The following is a 16,142-nucleotide window of genomic DNA, read 5'->3' as shown; positions in this document are numbered from 1 at the left end:
GGACTAAGTCCACATGAGCGATCATCAGCAGCAGTATGGTCAATCTTAGACGCCATACAAAGATTATATTATGCAGTGCAAATACGACCAAATCTATTTCATGATAATATATGAGAGAGAATTACAACGCAGGGAAAAGGAAATCCATTCAGACAAGATAGATACCACCACCCAATTGTTTTTTCCCCTCCACTGCTACAGAGAACCCAGCAGATACATTAGAATGGGGACCAGAGAACCGACTACCGATCCACCACGTTCTTCAACCCTTCCCACGATGCTGATTCCCCCTTGATGGCACCTGCATCCATGTTTTTCTTCCCCAGCACACAGCACCGCATACCATGCTGGTCGGGATCTTCAGGCTAAGAAGATGCCATGGCACACCTCCTGCCAGCTGACTTCTGTCATTGGGCAAGGTCATCATCAGCCTCCTCTTCTTCAGAAGCATGCTGTGAACCAGCAGATGCCTCCGCCGATGGCATAGGGTCATCACCTTCCTCGCTGTCTAGTGCTGTGGCTTCAGCATCACCACTGCCACTGCTTGCTCGCCTCCGACTGACCAGAATGATCGCCCTACTGCGTTCTGTTAAGTACTGCATGATCGAGCCTCTAGATGGCATGATGAAGACCATTGTTATGGCGGTCGGAGTCCTTTCAGCTTCCTCTTCCCCTTCTTCGATGGCTCCAAGTCCACCACTGTCGTCCTCGATATTGCTGCTGAACCCTGAACGCAGCATGCTCATCAAGTCCCCAAGGTCCCGCTGCTGCTCCATCCGGCGCCAATCCCGCTGCCGTTCAGGGTCTACCTCCATTGGCCTCGCCGCTGGATGCTCCACCCTAGCATGCTTCCTCAGCTCCTGGTAGGAGCCCCTGAACTCGCACGACTCCATGGTGCACGATCGGACCTTGGTGTTCATGTACCTTCGCGCGTCGTAGTCCTTGATGCAATCGCTGACTGGCCCACGGCACAGTGGGCACGAGAGCTGAACCTGCTGCTGGCACTCGCTGCATTCTGTCCCTGAATCCTTGGAGGCCTTGCGGTACTGGTCATAGCAATTGGAGTGGCGCGAGCTGGTGTCACACATGAAGGGGCGGCACCCCTTCTCATGTGACGAGCAGACCAGCAGGACAGCGTTGTGCGGGTGGTCCATGCAGACCGGGCACCGAACATCCTCCCACTCTGCAGCTTGCTTCGCTGCTGCCGCTGCTGCAGCCGCAGAAGACTCTTCTGACCGGCGAGAAGAACTGGTCTGTCCATGAGACGCTGAGATGTATGGGGAGGCACGAGCCCGACGGCTCTCATAAGAGGAAACGCGGGAGCTCCTGTCCTTCGGCATAGTTAACTCAAGTCAGTGAGATGTGAATTTGTTTTCTGGAATCCAAAGCAAAGCAGCACAGAGAACACAGACGCAAGGTTGATTTCTTTACTCCAAACTCTGAAAAAGAAATCAGAATAGCAAGCAAAAAGCCTTAATCAGATCGCAAGCAACAGCTTCCTGTATCCTCCATACATATACATATATGAACACGGATTAAACAGCCCTGACCTAAACCGACTTTTATCTTGTGCAGAAAAGGAAATTCACTCATAGTTCAACACGAAAGCAAACTCTGATAAAAACAGGAAGGCTCCGATTTACATAATAATCCGTAATATCCTGTCTAGCAAACGTGCACAGTAGGAGCCCTTAGCTAGTCCAGATTCCCAAAAGAATCAGGACTCCTCAAACAGTATGTGGTCGACTCTGGAGGTGGAGGATTCCACATCTGAGAGAAGAGCAAGAGCCCTCGAAAAATCAAGGGAAGCTCTACGATTCGCTTGTCCCAACCAAAAGCACGGTGCTGAAGTTGATGTGCTCAGCTGATCCGCTCGAGAATCCCACAGGCGAGTAGAAATTCCGAGTAATCGGTCACGGAGGCGCAGGTCGCGCAGAACAGCAGCAGCCCGGGGCGAATCGGGCGGGGTCAACGCCGCCGGCGCCCAGATCGGCGCCGGCGGCGAGACACCGCGCGCGCGGCCCTACCCCGGCGACATGGACGAGGAGGAAGGAGGTTTTACCGAGTCCAACGGGAGCTGAGCCGGCGGTGGGGGGGCAGCGGGCACCGACGGCGGCGGCGGCCGTCGGCCTTACGAGGATTCGGTACTGGTCGCGCCGGGTAGACGCCAAGCCAGGCAGGGGGGCCGAAGCGAAGGGGAAAAGAGAGGAGGAGGAAACGATACGGGACGGACGTAAGGGTCAGGTTGGGTGGTGACTCGCTCCACTTTATAGGTGGCCGTGACGTGGACGGTGACGTGGTTGGCTAGGGTTCCCTCTAGGCGGCTCCGGCTCGGCCGCTCGGCTCTACTCCAGCCGTCCCTGTCGGCGACCGCGCCACCTCACGTGAACCGACCTCACCGTGGGCCAGAGATCTGGGCTAAGGGGGTGTCGGATCCGCCTACTAAAATTTAGAAGGTCTATCGGGAGGATGTTGTATAGGTGTTCGAATATTAATAAAAAAATAAATTACATAATTCATCAGTACTTCATGAGACAAATTTTTTAACCATAATTAATTTATCATTAGCACATATTTACGGTAGCAAAATATTATCAAATCATAAACTAATTAGGCTCAGAAGATTCATCTCGCAAATTAGTCGCAAACGATATAATTAGTTTTATAATTAGTCTATATTTAATACTCCATGTATGTGTCTAAACATCCAATAAGACCACAGCTAAAAATTAAGAGGGGCAACCAAACACCCCCTAAGTCCGTCGCCTTGTTAGTTAGTGAGGTGGGGCCCGCGTCCACGGTGGCTGTGAGGATGACGTGTGGGCGCCGGGAGTGGGCGTTGGTTCACGAATGATACTGATTCATCGTGGAAAAAAATACTATTATTTTACGGAAACGTTACCGGTACTGGTCAAGGAGTTGAAGCGAGCAGGGCTGAATCATGGGGCGTGATGGGTGGAGTGAGGTGACCGACCGACGAGCGGAGGTACTGGACGGGATGTGCCACATCAGCGGCCGGGGTGTGAATGCGACCTGCCTGGCTGCCTCCCCTGCTCTGCTTGCCGCGATGGGAACGGTGAAGCTGGGGGGGCGTGCGCTGGCTACGCGTCCCAAGCGCAGGACCAGAAAGTACTATCAAATTGGGAATGACAGGTGGGTCCCTGATGTTCTTATTAGTGGGCCCGTTGTGTTTTTATGCAGGCCCGTAAATACATACGGTGGACAAAAGCTGTGGGTGGGGTTTGCGCGGGGTGTACGCGCGGCGTGGGTGAATGCGCGTTGGAAATGAGTGGGCGGGGAATATTTTTGAGTGGGCCCTGGGAAGCAGTGGCACTACTGTACGGAGTAGTCGTAGGTGCTTTCGCGGACTCGAGGTGCATAATTTTTTTAAAAAACGAGCGCTGCGTCTGGGTGCACGGCTCTAGACCTCTAGTGGCATTCGGATGCTCTTGTTTGAACTTTTCTCCCTCGTCCTCGTCGTGGGCGTCAGGAAACTCCAACTGCCGCTACCCGCTAGTACTCGTAGTGCCTTCAAAATTCGAACTCTCGGTGGCTCGATACCCCAACGGCATGGCGGCAATACTGCTCCAAAGATATTTCATTTACTTTATCCATTTTATGACCGGAAAAAGTCTACTCCACCCTCAACTATGAGAGGTAGTCTACATAACCCCTCAACTATGAAACGATCTGATTTACCTCCTGAACTTTTCCAAAACCGTATATTTTACCCCACATGCGGTTTTCAGCGGCGGTTTTGCTACAGTAACGTCGGTTTGAGGGTGGATCTTAGTAACGTCGGTTTTCAACGGCGGTTTTCCTACCCCAAAACCGTATATTTTACCCCACATGCTACAGTGTCAGGGGTTTTGTCTTTTTCCTTATTTCCGCTGAATCTTTGAAAAATGATAGTAAATCACAGTGAACATATAATATAGTACGCTTTAGTACAAAGTTTTTGTTGTAGCTTTAGATTAATTGGAAAATCCATTTTTGTCTGTAATTAATTAGCAAATCGTCGCTACTGTAGCAACCCGCCATTACTGTAGCAAAACCGCCGCTGAAAACAACCTAGGGGGTAAAATAGACGGTTTTGAAAAATTCAGGGGGTAAATCAGACAGTTTTATAGTTGAGGGGGTTATGTAGACCACCCCCATAGTTGGGGGGTGGAGTAGACTTTTTCCTTTTATGACCTCGGAGTGCCCGCTTCACACTCATGATAGTATAATCCAAAGTAAGAGTACAGGGGTGTTTGATGCGGGGGTGTTTGGGTATTAATAAAAAAATAAATTATAGAATTCATCAATAATCCACAAGATGAATTTATTAAGCTTAATTAATTCGTCATTAGCACATATTTACTATAGCGCCACATTATCAAATCATGGACTAATTAGGCTTAAAAAAATTATCTCGCAAATTAATTTTAATATGTGTATTTAGTTTCATAATTAGTCTATATTTAATACTCCGTGCATATGTCCAAACATTCGATATAACAACGACTAAAGTTTAGGAGGTGGAACCAAACACCCCTCCGTATACTAGTACGTAGGATATATCCTGTGAATTAAACCAAGCAGGCGATTTTAGACAGAGGAGCAAGGGCAATTTTGGTTTGGACTCTATATTAGAAAGCCCTTACCATTTTTTTGTTCTTACTAGAATTGCACCGGGATCGTAATTTTTCAAACTAAATCTCAGTAATCAGATGTAGACGCGTGAGCTCCAAGGACTTTATTTCGGACGCGAACACGTGGACCGGTATTTGTATCGGAACCGGGTAGGATACGAAACCGTGAGCATCGAGTGGAGCATGATTCGTACTGGACGCGGACACGTGAGCAGGAATCCTGGTGCCATCGGGTAAATGATGACATTAAAGTCTTCTTAATTCATATATATAAGCTTCTATTTGGGACTTGTAGGATCTCGGGTTGGCAGAGGGGGGGTGAATAGATATGTCAAAACAAACACTTAAACTTTTATCAAATTCACTCTATGGCACTGCCGCTCTGGAGGGTGATACTGTCGGACTGCGGCACTACCGCACCTGCAGACAACTTTGAGTCACAGTTCAAAATTCATGAACAAAAACTTAGATCGGAGAAATTTCCTAGCTTAGTGCAGGTATGACAATCACAGATTAAGAGCTATAAGTGGTAGAAACACCGCACATAAAGTAAATCGACTAAAAACCCTAGAAATCACCTCAACCATAATATGTCATGCAAGTAATGTAAATCAAACACAAGTGACAATGATTTATTCCGTGGTTTGGCTCGCCACCAAGACTTGCCTACCTCCACGTTGTTGAGGTTAGCCACTAAGGCTTAGAGCTTTCTAGCTCTTCCTCGTTCTCAAGTCAAAAGACTTAACTCTTGAGATTAGGGGTGAGTTTACTAGCTTCAAGAGATGGTTACAAACCTCCCGGGACTGCCACACAAGTTGGCAAGCTCCACGGCATAACACCCTAGGTGTTAAGCTTGCATTTAGCCTTGGTATTGCATGAGCATAAGCATCATTGATCATTCATGAGCATGAGTATCTCAAATATCATTTCTATGTTTGCTTATATTGCTTGTGTTGCCACTGAATTGCCTTACCTATGCTAGGGTTTATATATAACCAATGTATAAAATGATTGTGGAACCATAGGGATACCTTAAACATGTTGAGAATGTCACTAGGAACAACTTTGGTATTCATGACTAAGGCTAGTTTGGTCTCTAAGTCATAGTTATAGTGTAAGTCATCATTTTCAAGTTGTATGTTTGACTGGAATTGAATATCACTTTAGAAACTTTGCATGGCTATGTACCCTAAAACAAAGTTGTAGAACTCAAGTAGTGTAAAAACTTTTATTTTTGGATTATAGGCTAGTTTAGCTCCTAACATGCTTGAATTTGGAACACAAGTATCAACATTGTATTGATTTTGGAACTTGAAAATTTTTCTAAGTCTAACTACTCTGATAGTGTTGATGTGGCTGACTTTGCGATGATTTAACTCCATAACCGTTGCGAAATAGGAGATGTGTTCTAAAGCAATGTTATAGCTGGTATGTAGATCTCCAACTTTTATTAATAGAGTTTGTGCTAACTAATCACGGTTTAGGATCTAGAAGGGGAAGAAAATGCTCTGTCAGTCGCTGTTTCGGGCTCCGATGGACACTGCGTCGCGTCGTGTCGTGTCCGACCGCGGACACCACCTAGCCGACGCGTGGCCACCGCTGGCCGACGTTGGGCCCCTACCGTGGCCATGTGGCGAACGATAACAGAGGAGCTACGCTGACCATTTCGCTCACTCCCTCGTGCTCTCTCCCTCTCCACTGCTCTCTCTCGCTCTCACCGCAGAGCACCGAGCGCCGCCGAGCCACAACGCTGCTCTGTCATCACCTAGAGCCCGTGCTGCTGCACCATTGCTGTCTCTGTCTAGCCAGTAGCTGCACCATCTTCTCCTCTACCTCCTCGACGCAGTAGCAGTGCCAGGCGAGCTACGATGAGGGCAAAATCGCCGGTCTTGTCCTCGTCGAGATCTTGGCTTCCATGGTTGCCTTCACGGCGAGCTCGTCGTCGCTCGACTCACTTGAGCATTCCATCTTATTCTTCATGTTAGAGCTTGGTTAGGGTGTGTCCTAGATTAGGCTATGACGTTATAGCGAACCATTGCCTCATCGGCGCGGAACACGACGCACAGCGAACAGGCCTCGTCGGCGCATCCCACCTAGTCCAAGTAGCCTTGTTAGACTCGTTTGGTCACCGTGCCGAGCCTTGTCGTGGCCTGTAGTGGGCGATGTACCACTGCACAGCACCACCGAGCCGCCATGGCCGACGACAAGGTAGCTCCAGTGCGTCCGCGCTGCCACCACGGGTACCGATCGACCCGGGATAGTGAGTAGAGTACAACGGTGGGGTTAGTTTCGTCGAAGAGCTCATCGTCGGTGAGCTAGCGCCGGTCAAACCCGCGCCCCTATTTTGGTTCACTGAGACGCGGGGTCCACTGACCAGTGGGTCCCAGGCGTCAGCGAGTTCAGTTTAGGGTTTTGCTATTTATTTTCCAGATTTTTGTACTAACTTTGGAAAATCATATCTAGAGCTAGGAATGTCCAGTTTTTGTGAACCAAATTTTGTTGGATTTCTCATGAAGTGTAGTATTTTGTAAAAATATGAAATGTACTGTTTCTAGTATTTTTCATGGTGAATAAAATATTTCTCATGAAGTGTAGTATTTTGTAAAAATATGAAATGTACTGTTTCTAGTATTTTTCATGGTGAATAAAATATAGCTAGATAAGTGCTTTTTGAATGTTTACAATTTTGTAAAATGTGTAACTTGAGCTAGGGATGTGATAAAATTATGATTCTAATTTGCTCGTCTTGTGTTGACATGCTCTAGCTAGAAAAAATAATAAACTTACAGTAAACTTGATTGAAATAGGATCTTTCTATTTATCTATTAATAAATGGTATTTTCTGAGGAAAATTATAGGGATAAAAATAAGTAACATATTGCCATGTAAATTTTTGTACAGTATTATGACACTAGGATGAAGCTAAGAAAAATATTGAATCTATTGTTTGACACTTTTCTATAGGGTTAACTATTTTTCACTAAAATAAACCTTGCTAGCTTGTCATTTTTGTAGAGGGTGTTATGCATGTTCAAATGATATGAAGTTTTTATAGTAGTCTATTGGGAGCACTTGGAAGCCACTATAATTTTATGAGAATTTATTGTGCACATTTGGTATATGTTTATTATTTCACCTAATTATCTAATTAAATTAATAAAGGCATTTAAATAAATAAATTGTGCTTGACCATGATGTTTTCTATGATACTTGTAATACATACGAACGTTTGATGTTAATAGTAAGGCTTAGAAGCAATTGGTTGTATGCAACTAAGTAATTATTGCTTTATAATTCAAATAAATGGCTACATGTATAGTTTTGGTTGAGTTGATAATTTCATGGTGATAATGGTCTTTTCTGTAAAACTTATTAATAACAAAGTTGTAGATAACTTACTGATCTACCTTATGTTAATTTTTAATTGTCATAAGCCTTAGGGTTTAAGAGTTTTGGCTATTAGAAGTTTGCTATCCAAAATGCTTGCTCTCTAGACAGATTTGATTAATTGAATTGTTTGACCTAGATAACTGTTGGACAATTTCATAAGCTTTTCATAATGTCCATAACCATATTATTTTGATGTATATAACTCTAGTTATGGTCAAAACAATTAGCTGCTATCTTGTAGTCCAGTAAATAGATTACAAAAGTGTTTGCTTAAGTAATAGAGAAGAGATATGCATCTACTCAGCAGAATAGGATGCACTTGTTATTACCTTAATACCATGCTGTTGAAAGTACTTATGAGGATGCATTCATCACATTATATCATATTACACATGTCATCGTATACGCATTCGTGATATCTTATTTCATGCTCATGCATATAGGATCATCCGAAGAGATAACGTTGCTGGAATTCAACGAAGAAGAGGAGGAGGGTGAGCAGGAGACTCCTCAAGCCATAGCTCCAGAAGAAGAGGAGCAAACTCCCGAAGAGCTCCCTGAGTGCCTAGATCACCGACCCACCTCTTTCCTCAAAGGCAAGCCACGAAGCATTCTAAGTCTCCCATGTTTATAAAAATATTACTTAAGTCCTTTATGTTTGATGTATTAGGATATAATAGTTGACTAGAAACACTTGATGCATGAAACTACCTTGTCCAGATATATATACACCTTTAACCCTATGTAGGTCCAGGATCCAATATATGTTTAGCCATGCTTAGACCGGTAGAAGTCGGATGATTTCTTGTCATCTGTGAGATATAGGTGGATACCAAAGCATGGTTGGCTATATTTGCTATCGTGGAAAGAACCATGGAGTAATGTAAATGGAGGCCGTGCAGAGTCTATGGGTAGGTTGCCTCATGTGATTCCATCTGTGCCGATTAAGGACTGTACCATTGTTGGTGCTTCTAACAAGATTGAACACATGCCTATCACTTAGCTGATCAGATAACTCATTCTGACCATGAAGCCGAGTATCTCAACTCAGGCCAGGCCCCATTCTATAAAAGTGCGTACTCTGGATGGTAGTAAGGATGTGCGGGGAGCTAGCCTTGAGCCCAAGGGCAGGGTAGTCCTGATCATCCTAGCAGCTGGTTGTCCCTGATTGTGCAGCACTGGTCGAACCTGTAAAATGTGTACCTGAGTTATACCAAAGGTGACCATTGATCTGGTCTACCTGGGTTTATATTAGGAATAAATTCCTAACTGGTTGAAATCGATTCGAATCGCCGTCTCTCCCGTATAGTAAGAAACTTGGCTAGTCCCAACATCGTAGTAATTGTATTATGGAATGTGATGGTTCGGATAAACATGGAATTACTACACCTGCTATGGTTACTATTGTATGTTATCAAATGATATACCACATGTTTAGCATAGGATAGTTTTTAATCTAGAGATGAATAACTATAATTAACTTGATGATTGAATTATAATTGTATAACTGAGTTAATCACTTTTTATGTAAAATGTTGTCAAGCTACCTCCACTTATAAAGCCTTGCATAATCTTTGAAGTCAATTTATTTCTAGTTTATGACGGGTAAGTCTAGCTAAGTACCTCCTCGTACTCAGAGTTTTATTCCCATTATTGCAGATGGTACAGTTTATCACGGCTATTGCAAGAATTGTTTATATCCCGCTGTGGATGTGGAGTGAGCCCTAGGTAGGCATCCTTAATAATCCTTCTTATATGCTTTTATGGATTATGATCATGAGTTGGCACTATATTTGAACTATGTTGACAAATGCTAGTTTCAAACTTTAATTTGCTTCTACTACTATCTATCGAACTTGGTTTGTAATAACTCTATTTCATACTCTGATGAATAAACTGTATCTGTGAACTTTATGTAATGTGTGATATGTATGTTGAATCATGTACGATCTTGGTTGTATGTGGATCGTTTATCGAGACCCATCGTGGTACTCGATGGACTACCAGGTTTATATGGACTCAAGTATGACAGTGCAACCGCTTGCGGGCTGCCGTTGTACTTGTGCTCTTATAAAACTGGTCGGTTCTGCGACAGCTGACATTAGAGCAAGATTCAACATTAATTGCTACATGTGTATTTAAAACAAAGGTTTTTGTTCCCCAAAACCAGTTTCTAGCAACTAATAGCTATATAAATAGGTGTTTGAAACCCAAAGTTGAAATATAAAGTGTGCTAGTGATCACTTTCTTTATGCCCAATTAAGGACTTTAGGTGGCTAATTAAGTACTAACATGGGGGTTTTTACTTTTGTCGTCCATTCGGCATGCTATTATATGGATGCCATTCACTTGAGTGGTAATGTATGGACTAAATGCCTCTACGCCAGGTAAGAAGGTAAGTTGATGAGTGACATGACTGCAAGAAGAAAGCGTGCGGTCGGGGAGAGCTAGCTTTGATACGGCTGTGTATGCATGCTTGCATGTGTGTATGGTGTGTATTTAATTATGGGTAATAAATTGTCATTGGTAGTTTTGATACTAAAGTATATATATATGGGTGTATATATATATGAAAGTATTTAGATTATAGCCTAGAGCTCAGATTTACATTCTGCATATATAATTATGGGGTTGGGCTAAAATGAAATTCTTGTGCATGTGCACTAACAGCGAAATGTGTATCCCGACTAGCTACACTATATATGAGAGAATGTATGTATACCACCGTATATGTCGTTAGAAATAATTTTTCCTAAGTTTGTAAGGACACATGGAACATGCATGCATCATGATAAATTATTATTCAGTACTTGCATTGTTCCTCCCCTTATAAATCTCTTACTCGGTTATGTAACTCTTATCCATTATGACTTTCTCATGAGAATTGCACCTATTGTTGGTACAGATGGCAGTACCGGCTGGAAGTGAGAGTTTCCTATTGATGTTTGGAACTCCTGCCCTGCTTTTGAGAGTCTTGCACTATGCGGGGTATTATGAACCACCCCTCTATTACTAGAATGAAGTATACCTAGAGGGACAACCATGGTATGAAGTACGGCTGACCATACCAGCTCGTACCCAAGCACCCTTCTGGCAGGAATTGAAGGCGGAGTCTGAAGGAATAACTCCTTGGGAGGCTGCCCAAGTAGTAGCCTTTGAGGTACTGAGTCAGATTTGTCAGCAGCATGAGGATGAGCTTACTGGCAGTGTCGCTGGTACTTTTCCTCGGGTGGATCCGTCCACAACTGTGTGGGCACAGCGCAACAGCAATGCGTTGATCCAAGATCGGGATGAGCGGTGATGAGTACAGGCCCGATCTTCCAAGAGGTAGCCGGTAAGTTTGATTTGTGGAGATCTCAACGTTGGCGATCCGGCTTCAAATCAGACGCGATTCGAACCCTACAACCGTTACACCACTGCTCCGTTGGTTATCAACCAAGCACAACTTGATTGACCTCGCCAAGAAGGCTTTTCCTGCAAGCGAATCGAAGAGCACAAGCAAGAAGGTAAAACACGCAATCTGAAATTGCAAATATGAATGACACGAATATCAATAGAGGATTCAAGAACTTGGTTCCAAAGGACTAATCGACACAGTGGAGGAGATCAAGAACGGGGGCCCTGGATCACTGTAAAAGGATTTGTCACCACAGTTACAATGAACGATTCAGTTTCTCGATGGAAAACTAAACTCTAAACAAAAACCCAATTGTGTAGCAGCGGCGGCGGCTATGTTTATAGTCTAAGACTTGACCTAGGGTTGGGGACGGCCAGGGGTTGGGCGCCCACAACTTGGGCTTAAGGCCCGACATGATACATGGCCAAGTTGGCCCAAATAGGTGACGCAGCACCTTGCCGTGGTCACATAGAATGATCTACGGACCTTCTGGATCTGGGACCAGATCCAAAACGATGGCGTCGTCGTCCCCTTTCCAACGCATCCAAGAACGGCCCGTTTCGATGTCGTATGAGAAAGTTATGACCGAAACAGTGACGACGTGTCTGCTGAATCCGAGGGTGACGTGGCAGCTGAGTTGGGAACGAATTGCAACTTGGGGAAGACCATGGCGTCGGTGTGTCCAGCGTGGCGATGTCCTCATCATCCTCCCCTTCTCGAATTGGAGTCGTCCTTGACTCCATCTTGGCGATGTCCTCATCAAGCGGGCAGATAGTTCTAGTCCCGCTATGAGCGCCATGTTTGCAGTAATAAAGATGTTCTACACTTGTTAGGACACCAGAGATTTCTAGCAGGAGTCCTATACCACTTGCATGGATAAGCTCATGAGAACCAAAGCTACACAGCGTAAGTTCAAGAAGCATGTGAGCAAGCAGAAAAAGGTAGCAAGTGAGGCTCGATGGGAAACTAATCAAGCATATGTAGCTTTGGGAAATCTCCACACCCCAATGAAACAAGTTGATCAGTAAAGAGCTGCCACCCAAGAGGCAAGAGCAGATGATCAAGCAATGTTAGCAAGACTATGGGAGCAGCTGGAGGCCACCCGTGCCGAAGCATTCACCGCTACGCGCTAGCGGATCCTAGCAAACAATCATGTAGCTATGGCAGAAGCAGAACGAGACAAGACCCACGCCATGAGCGTCTAGCAGGATCATGTTGAGAGGGACTTACGCCAATAGCTTGCACAGACCCAGAACGTAGTAATGGATCTTCAGCATGAGGTGCATTTTCTGAACAACCAACTGCACCCGATCCTTGATGAGGAAGAAGAAGATCTAGAAATGTTAGTAGAAGATGACGGATGCGATGAAGAAGAAGTAGAAGATGATCCTATCTCTGACCTCGACAGCAATCATAATGAAGATTAGAATTGGCTAGTGACTAGTTAAAGTGCTAGATGTATCCCTGTTATTGATGTAATGGACTTGTAGTTTGAAGTTTGGTAATTGTGATTTGACTTTCATGTAATATTGGCACTCTACATGTGGTCTCATGTTGGGTTGAACTTAAATGAAATTCTAGTTTTGTTTTACTAGTGATTTATGACTTGTATGTTAACGTGTTGTGAGCCCGATAAGTGATCAAATTGGTGATGTCATATTGCGAGAATGAATTATTATACCTTTGTTTTATTGTATGAATTTAAGATTCTCTCTAGTAATTTTAGTTTGGCATGATTATATAATTCATCTGTAATCTCTAGACATCATCCAATAATCACTTATTGTTGCAACTTTGCAGATGACTCACACTCATGCTAGAGCAGGCAGCAGCCAAGAGGGCAATGACGGTGACTTACCACCACCATCTGCTAATGAATTCTTCGCATAGTTATTGGGAAGCCAAAGAACTATGGAGGAAACCATGTGCCTCATTGCGTAGAACATGGCTCACGCCTGTCAGCAACAATAGGGGCCTGAGCCAAATCAGTACAGCTCTTTCAAGGATTTCCTGGACACCAAGCCTCCTATCTTCAAGGTGGCCAAAGAACTGCTCTAGGCGGATGAATGGCTAAACACTATTGAGCAAAAGTTCTGTCTATTGAGGGTCACTGTCGATGCAAAAAGTGACCAATAAGTAAATATTTGTCATTTTGCCATACGTTGTGATCGGATGTGGCCTAGCACTCAATGATATAGGGTTTATACTGGTTCCGACAATGTACCCTATGTCTAGTTTGAGTCAGTCGGCGACTTTATTCCTAAGCCTAGGTGCTCGAAGTTTGCTATGGGGTTATAAACGAGTGGGAGTAAGATGGAGGGTGTTAGAAGTCCGGTCAGACTCTAGACCGAAGGGCCGAGAGTGACGGGAGCTCCTATGTGCGCTATGTATTGGAACATATGCTCTGTGTAGCTTTAGAAAGTCTAAAGCTAGAAGAGAGTGAGTCAAAATGATCCGTCTATTGTTTGTTCGTTCGTTTTTGTTGTCTCTCTCCATTGGGAGAGGGCACATCCCCTTTTATAGATAAAGGGGATGGCCTTACAAGTGAGAGAGTGAGAGAAAGAGAGTATGTGTGCTACCTAGTCTTGTTGCCTAGGCCATTGGGTATAAGATGGTTTGTCGGCGCCCGCAATACTATTGACGCCCAGAAGCATGTGGTTGGCTCCATCGTATTCTTTTGGTATGACAAATGTCGACGCCCACAACACTATTCATGTTCTGACATGTTTGGAAGGTTGCAGAGCACCCTTCTGACATGGTTTGTTGGTACTGTCCTGTATGTGTGTAGGGTACGGTCCTCGGTATTGTAGTTGACTTGAGCGCCCTGCCTTACTTGCTTTGCCTATCTCTTGGGTCCTCACCGAGCGGGCATCCCTAGTCGGTTGTTCCTAGTCAGCTCTAACTGCACTGGTCGGAGAAGAGCTATAAGTAGAGGTCCGGTGTATTCTCGGTTGGAGAAGCAGGTCAAAGTCGGAAGTGAGCGTTGTCCCCTCTTTGTCCAGGTCTTCCAGTCGGAGACTGGATCGCTCTTCTGGCCTATCGTTTAGGTATCTGGGCCAGCCCAGGAGTTGCATGTCGTTCGCAACATCGTCTACTGGGCTGAGCTTTTGCTGGGGAGCAGGCCTATTAGGGACGCCAAGTTTATGAACCCGATAGGAGCCCCTGAGCCCTCGGGTGATTCGAGTAGAATTGTCTAGGGGATTTTTCATTTTGTCAGCAGGTGCACATGAGCGCACCCGGTGGGTGTAGCCCCTAAGCCCCTGGACGATTCGGGTAGAATCGTCTAGGGGGATTTTGACTTACCAGCAGGTGCGCATGAGCGCACCCGGTGGGTGTAGCCCCCGAGCCTGCATTCGACTGCTGAGTCGGTTGGAAGCTGAGTATCATGGTACTCTTTCTTAGGGCCACAGACTCCTATGTTTCTACCATTCAGGGTGTTTGCTCGTGTTTGTCCCGCCCATGACTTATGCGGTCGGTTGTTTTCCCGAGTCAACATCAGGCAACCTGAGCCCCTAAGCCCCGTTGGGTTCGGTAGGGGTTGGTCTAGTTTCGTGCGTTACCCCACCCCTGAGCCCCTAAGCTAACGTCGCTTGCCTCGATGGCTCGAGTGAAGCACTCGTTGAGCTCACTAACGGGTGCGTTTGAGCGAAATCTAGGTCCATTGTTTGTAACGAGGTCGGCATAGCCCTCATGTGGCATTCCACTCCTCCTTAACCCGCCTCCCAGCAGATGCCCGGGTCAGTCCGGAGACTGACTCAGGTGGCCCGCTGGCCTCCCTCGATGGGGATTCTGTGGGCATGGCTCGAGGTTAGGATCGAATGAGAAGGTTGAGATGACCCTGTCTGCTTCTGAGCATATACCGGGCGAGGGCCACCGGGGCTTATCTATGTTTTCTCCCCTAGCTCTATTTGACGCGAGGTAGCCTCGAGCCCTTTGTGGGCTGGCCTTTGAACCCCAGTCAGTCGTTGCTCATGTTGAATGAGGCAACTACCATTTCGTGATGCAACATGAAGCGTTGTGATGCATTAATTGCATATGCAATGCTTTGGATGTATGGGATGAATGAATGATTGCATGAATAAATGTGTGAATGCGTGTATGAGAATGGATGAATGAATGATCATGCATCAGAAAACAAAGTAAGAACGTTTGGTAAAGTTACCTTGATGACTCGAGTGATGGGTTTGAGGAGCTCTTATCGAATATTTCCGAATGGCATGCGTGTCTATTGTTTGTGGAGGAGTCAGCGTAGCCTGCATGGGGCATCCCACTGCCCCTTACCTATTTCTTGGCAGTTGCCTGAGCCATCTGATTGACTCAGGTAGCTTGTTGGTCTCTCCACGACGGAGATCCTATTGGGTGGGCCCTTCCAAGCCCTGCCTAGGAAGGCAGAGGGCCATTTGTGTGTGGTTGTGCTTTGTTTCCTGCGCCTAGCATGCGGTAGTGGTGGGCCATGCCTAGGCCATGTCCCATTTAACCAGGCTTCATTTTGTTGGGTAGGGCATGTCCCATCAGTCAGGACGTGTCCCACCGCATGCTTATCCGCATTGAATAGGGGAAGGGAGAGGCTTTTTTGCCCCAATCCTTCGCCTTTCTCCAACTGCTGCATCTTCTCCTTAAATAGGGGAAGGGAGAGGGTTTTCGTCCCATTCCTTTGCCTATTCTCCAACTACTGCCTCTCCTCCTGCTTCCTTTTCACCAAGCCCGTTCACGCGCTGCAT

At 45.5% G+C, this 16,142-nt stretch overlaps 1 protein-coding gene across 2 annotated transcripts; it reads right to left on the bottom strand.

The window, feature by feature from the left end:
- Positions 1-45: 45 nt before the first annotated feature.
- On the bottom strand, positions 46-2,229 carry LOC136450120 (uncharacterized). Of its 2 annotated transcripts, none has more exons than XM_066450418.1 (2): positions 2,063-2,229; positions 46-1,326 (listed from the first exon to the last, which is right to left on the bottom strand). In XM_066450418.1, exon 2 carries the CDS (start codon positions 1,152-1,154, stop codon positions 408-410), a length of 747 nt encoding a protein of 248 aa, XP_066306515.1. In that variant the 5' UTR covers positions 1,155-1,326; positions 2,063-2,229; the 3' UTR covers positions 46-407. The 2 variants fall into 2 exon arrangements, with proteins under 2 accessions (XP_066306515.1, XP_066306514.1); XM_066450417.1 differs by having other exon boundaries at positions 46-1,439; positions 2,063-2,202.
- Between the last annotated feature and the right edge of the window lie 13,913 nt (positions 2,230-16,142).

This window comes from Miscanthus floridulus, chromosome 5, assembly GCF_019320115.1.
Source record: "Miscanthus floridulus cultivar M001 chromosome 5, ASM1932011v1, whole genome shotgun sequence".
In the NCBI taxonomy this organism is placed as follows: domain Eukaryota; kingdom Viridiplantae; phylum Streptophyta; class Magnoliopsida; order Poales; family Poaceae; genus Miscanthus; species Miscanthus floridulus.
The sequence above is the reverse complement of the archived record's forward strand: the minus strand, read 5'-3'. Positions and strand labels throughout refer to the sequence as shown.